Source organism: Bos javanicus, chromosome 11, assembly GCF_032452875.1.
Source record: "Bos javanicus breed banteng chromosome 11, ARS-OSU_banteng_1.0, whole genome shotgun sequence".
NCBI lineage: Eukaryota > Metazoa > Chordata > Mammalia > Artiodactyla > Bovidae > Bos > Bos javanicus.
In genome coordinates this window covers 36,545,491-36,551,538 of record NC_083878.1, presented here as the reverse complement: position 1 = coordinate 36,551,538, position 6,048 = coordinate 36,545,491, and the positions used below count along the sequence as shown (strand labels likewise).

Here is a 6,048-nt window from a genome sequence, read left to right as displayed (position 1 = left end):
ACATTATTGTAGAAATAATAGATCACTAATGGAGTCACTGGGTCATGTAGTCAGATAATGGTAAATTCATGCTTCCACCCTTAACTACCAAGCAATTCTGGTTTTTTAGTCAATTTTCTGTATTCTAAGATGACTCCAAACCCTTTCCCCAACACCTCAAATTTCCTATCCACCACTTCCTCCCATCACTGTCATTTCCTTGCTTCACCAAAAATAAAAATAAATAGAAACCACCAGAAAGACCCCCAACTTCCAGGCACCAAATTTGCAAACCCCTCTGCTTTTGCACCTGTTTTCCCCTGCTTTCCTCCTCTGCCAACAGGAGAGGATGGTTTACTGCTAAAGGCCAGTGAATCCATGCTCTCTCCCACTCTCTGCATCTTCACCCACATTATTTGCAATCTCTCTCTCCACTGGTGCCTTCTCATCAATATTTCAAAACAGTACACTTTCAAAAATTCTTTTCATTCCAGCTACCTTATTTTTCTCTTGTTCTTCCCACCCAAACTATCAAAAAATGTTGTCCACCTTGGCTGTCTCTATTTACTTTCCATTCATCCTTTATCATTGCAATCTGCTTTTTCCATTCCTACATTCCACTGAAACTGTTATTTGCTTTATCAGTAACTCCAATAAGCCATTCTCTGATCTCATTTAACCTCCCAGCCACCTTTGCTATTATTAACCAATTCCTCTAACTGAAACAGTTTTTTAAAAAGCTCACTTTCCTAGAACACTTACCTCTCAGACTGCTTCTTGTGAGTATTCTTTGCAGTCTCTCTCCTCTCTGCTGCTGCTACTGCTAAGTCGTTTCAGTCGTGTTCGACTCTGTGCGACCCCAGAGACAGCAGCCCACCAGGCTCCCCTGTCCCTGGGATTCTCCAGGCAAGAACACTGGAGTGGGTTGCCATTTCCTTCTCCAGTGCATGAAAGTAAAAAGTGAAAGTGAAGTCACTCAGTCGTATCTGACTCTTCACAACCCCATGGACCACAGCCTAAAAGGCTCCTCTGTCCATGGATTTTCTAGGCAAGAGTACTGGAGTGGGGTGCCATCTCTCCTCTCTATCCATCTCTAAACATGGAGTTCCTTAACACTGTGGTCAAGGGCTCTATTCTATTCATACTATTAAATTAATTAAACAAGGAGGCCATTAGACCAAGGTGTCTCTAACGCCTTGGTGGGCTATGTAAGCAAACCCAAGTCTAAGTGTGTACATGCCTCAAGATTATGAAATCTAAACACTAAAGACAACAATCAAAGATAGCTAACTAGGCTTTCAGCTGTAGCCAATCAAATAATTTCCTTCCTTTGCTTCTGCACTTTTTGTGTCATTCCCTGGCTTCTGTCCCTGCTCCAGGTTTGGTGTTGCCCAATTCCAATCAATTTTTCTCATGTAAATCCTTAAATTTTTTACTATGCCTCCATTTATCTTTTAACAATACTCTGTATCTCATTCCCTCCAATTCACCTATATGCTATATCCCCTTTTAGATGACCCTCCTGATCCATACATGAAAGTATTTTCTAATTCCTTAGGCATTCTGCCTCCATTGATGTTTCTGCTGTGCTTTTTATCTGTTTCCCAACCCAAAAATCTGACACCATCCTGACTTTTTCTCTGTTTCACTCTTCATATCCTATCAACTATGAAACTCAGGCCATTCTTGCTGAAATAGCTCTTGAATCATTTCAACCAACATGCAGCCCACCATTATGTCACATCTCCTTAAGGGATCTGCCAGTTTCCGACCCTGTCTGTTCTAATCCATCTCCACACAAAATCAGAGTGATTCTTCAGAATCTTCAGAATCATACCACTCTTATGCTTAAAATTTTTCAGCTTCTTGTTGCCTTTAAGATACAGCTCTATAAACCCCTTAGCATGTCCTTCGAAGTCTCATTCTTCACTCCCCTCTCTGCAAGCAATCTTTATTTTGAACTTTGAATTCCTAGAATGCAAGGCTGCAGTCTGAGCTGCTTCCTCAGCTCTTTTTTTCTAAATTGCCTATTTAATTAAACTATAATGCTTTGCATAATTCTGTTCGTTTCTGCCAAACATCAACATGAATCAGCCATATATGTCCCTTCCCTCTTGAACGCTGTTTTTTCTTCTAATAAATTTTGCACTCAATCCTTAAGCTCAACTTTAGGTATCATTTCTAGAACTACCTGACACCCCGTTCTGTTTGAAGTCCTCTTTAGATGTTCTCAAGACATCCTATACTTATCTAGCCATTAAGAGCAATACTGTTTTGTAATTGCTTACTCCTTAGTCAACAGCTCCACATTACTGTAAAGTCCTTGGAAGGCAGAAACCAGGTGTTCTGAAACTTTGCACCTCAAGGGCCTAAAAGTGTTTGACACACAGCAGTGGCTCAATTAATGTTTGTTGAATATTTAATTCCTTTTTCTGAAACGAAGGCGGCCAGAAGAACGCCAGAAAGACGAGAGTTTAGAGGGGACAGGGTAAAAAGTCTATAAGCAACAAGTAGGGTGGGCAGAGTACCTAGGTTTTTCCATAAACGGCGTGGGGCACTACGCCGTCTGTTTGCCTCTACCGAGGCCACGGCGACTTAGGGCTCGCGAGGCAATCGCAGGGAGCGCGCGCGACCCCACGCAAGGAAGGACAATAGCTTGGAACTCAGCCTCGTGTTTCCGGTGGGACAGGCTCGCGCTCGGCCGGTGAGACCTTGAGGTGGGGGCTTCGAGCCCGGCCCACGGCGAGGAAGGCGCGGCACCCAGGGTTCCCGCCGCCACCGTCGCGCCGCCGCCGCCGCAGCCCCCTCCTCCCTCACCGTCGCCCCGCCCCGCCCCGCCCCGCCCCGGAAGTGACCTGAGGCCCATCCGGAACCTCCGGGCCGGGTGGTGCAGCGTCACCAGCCTAGCCGGTGCGGGGCGGGCGGAGTGGCCGCTGCAGCCGCCAACGAACCCGGGACCGCGCGGGGACAGCAGCGAGCCGGCCAGGGGAGGGGGCCCAGCGATCGGGCCGAGGGCGACGGGCCGCCGGCGGCCGCAGGGCGACGACGACGCGGAGGAGGCGGAGCCCGGAGAGGGGTGGGGGCCGGGGAGGGATAGGGTGGGAGGGGGTTAGGGGGCTGTTCCTGGTCTCATGGAGCCGGCCGAACGGGCGGGCGGCAGGGATACCCTGGAGCCGGGCGGGCGCCCGGGTCCGGACCCCCAAGGGTTCGTCCCGCAGAAGGAGATCGTCTACAACAAGCTGCTGCCCTACGCCGAGCGGCTGGACGCCGAGTCCGACTTGCAGCTGGCCCAGATCAAAAGCAACCTGGGCCGGGCGGTGCAGCTCCAAGAGCTGTGGCCTGGGGGCCTCTTCTGGACCAGGAAACTCTCCACGTAAGTGTGCCAGGGCTTGCAGGATGGGCCGGAGGCAAAGGCTCGGTGTGAGGGCGTCCGCGGTCGGGGGGAGGCTCTTTGTCCGCAGCGGACCGCTGGACACCCCCCGACTCTGCCTCGGTTCGGGCGGATCGTTTCTGTGCAGTAAGCCCCAGAGTCGCGACTCGAGCCTCCCTGCCGCTTTCCCACGGGATCTCCCCGGTCCTCACCAGCCCGCTACGTCCTTCGCAGGTGCTTCTCCCCAAGGTTTCGGGTTGTTGTCTTCCGATATTCGGGGCCCCAGGGAGCCGGAAGGCCACTGGACCCCCAGGGAAAGAGATGGGCGGTCCCCCTAGGGTTCTTGAACCTTTGCGGGTGACGGGAGGGAGCAGAGGATTCGGGCGAACAACTTTTGACTTTTCCTGGTGTTGCCTCCGGTTCTTTCTTCCCCTACGGTTCCCTGCCTCTTCCTATCTCTCAATTCGTGTCTGATAACTTTCTGAATGGGAAGGAGGCCGTAGGGAACTTGTAGGTTCTGCTTTTGGGGGCTTTCTCAGGCTTTGTGGGTTTGCTTGAAAAGATTGATTTAAAATTAGCCCTAAGCGCGTTCTTGGGCCATGTACCAGACGTTGATGTTGAGAATGGCGAGTCTGAGAACCTCGGGAAAAGTGTGTTACTCCTGTGTGACATTTCTTTTGGAAATGTGCGATACTAAGGAAAACAGAGAAGAGAGCTGTCAGGTTGTCCTGGGCGTTATTAGTATCGGGCTTGTGTTAGTTTATGAGCTGTTCAGATGAATATAGATTACTTAAATCAGTTTCAGTTCTATTCTTTGTTACTTGGGGCGGGGGGGGGGGGGACACGCATAACCTGGCTGTAAACAGAGTAAAATACAATTGGGGGAAAGGTTAGAGACTTTATTTGCTAGGTGGGCATCTTCACTGTGTCAGAAGAACTTTTTTAAAAGAGAATTTTGCTGTATCTTGTTTGGTTAACTGTACATAAAATCCGGTAACATTGTATGATCACGCTTGTGGGTATGGATGGGTGAACACACAAGACATAAGTCACTTATCCAGTGTTTACCCAAATCTGCTGAGTGAACTGGGTGATGACTCAGGGTTTTGCAATGCAATAGTCTTCTCTACATTTCCTCACAGGATGATTCTTACCGGCCAATTATTAGGGAGCCTCTGACAAATTTCTCATTCCTAAATGGCTGTGGTGGTGGAAATAATTACTTTTTAAGTTAAGGAGTAAAACTAAAACAGTTTGCCCTTTTCAAAGAGTGACCATAAAATGTCAAGGTTAACAACTCTTCTCTTGATTAAAGTGTAAAGAAGTTTGTGGTAGGGAAAAGAATCACTTTTAGTCACAACAGAAGAATGTTTTATAAATGATTACAATTCATAGTTTTTTTCAAGTGAGTTTCCTAGGTTTTTGCATTACTTGGGCACTGTAAAAATAAAGTTATTTTGTCAGTTCCAGTAATTCCTCATTTTAATCACTTAGATTAGATTTTTCAGAGAATAACCATTTTGGGGACACAAACAGCTCCTTTTAGCATCAGGATGTATAAATAGACCAGTGTGTGAATTTGTATCAGGTTTGGATATATTGAGAATCTACACAGGCATAGTTAAGCACTTTTTTTCTGACATTTTAATTGTTACTAAGCTTTGCAAATTAACGCCAGGATATTTATTGTTTTGGGCTTGTTAGGTATCTTTACCTGGAAAGGGCTAAAAATACAGTGGAGAACAGTCCTTGGTCTTTAGGGCAAGATTGCAGTTATAAGGCTTAAAAACCTGCAAACCTCAAACCATTTATTTTTTAATTAACCAGGAAGAAGTGCTAGTAGATAGAATTTTATTTTGGAACCTTGTTTAAATTCTGCAAGCTGATTCTTGGGATTGCGCTATGACATTTTGAACTTGGTGGGACATGTTGTAATCTTGGGTGTATTTTTTTCTCCTGTCGTGTTAAGGTGACCTGCTTATAGTTGTGCTTGTTTTTTAAGCCTTGTGTGTGTTGCACAAGTTTACATCTACATGAGGCCAAAACATGTGATGATCGCTGGTAGTTGCCTTAGTAGTGACCATACGTAGTACTTTGTAGAAAAATGGAAAGTAGTAGTGAAAATAAAATCTAATTTCTCCCACTAGCTCTGTGATTGTGTGTCAGTATGCGTGTGAGAGAAGTGAGGGAGATGGACTAAATAATTCCTGAGAAACATTCCTGCTCTGGTATGATTTTTTTTTTTTTATCCTGTAAAGCCTAAAATAAGCCAGTGTGTATCTTTCTACAAGGACTGTTGGAGCAGTTTGTAAAGTACTGGAAATAGTTGCCCAGATCAAGTGCATTCCCAAAGAAGCCCAGAATGTAAATACTGTTCAGGGATACTGGGAGTGGATCCCCAACCAGTACATCCCCAATCTTGGTGTTGCAGGACTGGGTAGAGTTCTCCTTCAGGAAATACTCAGACTCTCCCCTCCAATTTTTTTTTTTTTTTTACTTTCTGTTTTATTTTGATGGCTGTAATTACCTTTCAAGCCTTCTTAAGACTTGCAGGTCTCTTTAGCAGTTCTCTGTGAAGAAAAGTTATTTCTATGTATTTTAGAAATTGTCCTCGTGATATAATTCAAGGTCTCTTGTTCAGACAGCTTAAAGCATTAGTACTGCATGTTGAGGAGAGATTGTGTGACATAATACATCAG

The 6,048-nt window shown here is 45.9% G+C and overlaps 1 protein-coding gene across 2 annotated transcripts in view; it reads left to right on the top strand.

The window, feature by feature from the left end:
* The first annotated feature begins 3,078 nt into the window (after positions 1 to 3,078).
* The window catches only part of PSME4 (proteasome activator subunit 4), a 100,299-nt gene continuing 97,329 nt past the window's right edge, over positions 3,079 to 6,048 (top strand). For both annotated transcript variants that reach the window (XM_061432348.1, XM_061432346.1), the window contains exon 1: positions 3,079 to 3,352. In XM_061432348.1, coding sequence (XP_061288332.1) covers positions 3,111 to 3,352 — 242 coding nt within the window. In that variant the 5' untranslated portion in view covers positions 3,079 to 3,110. The remainder of the gene's footprint in view (positions 3,353 to 6,048) is intronic.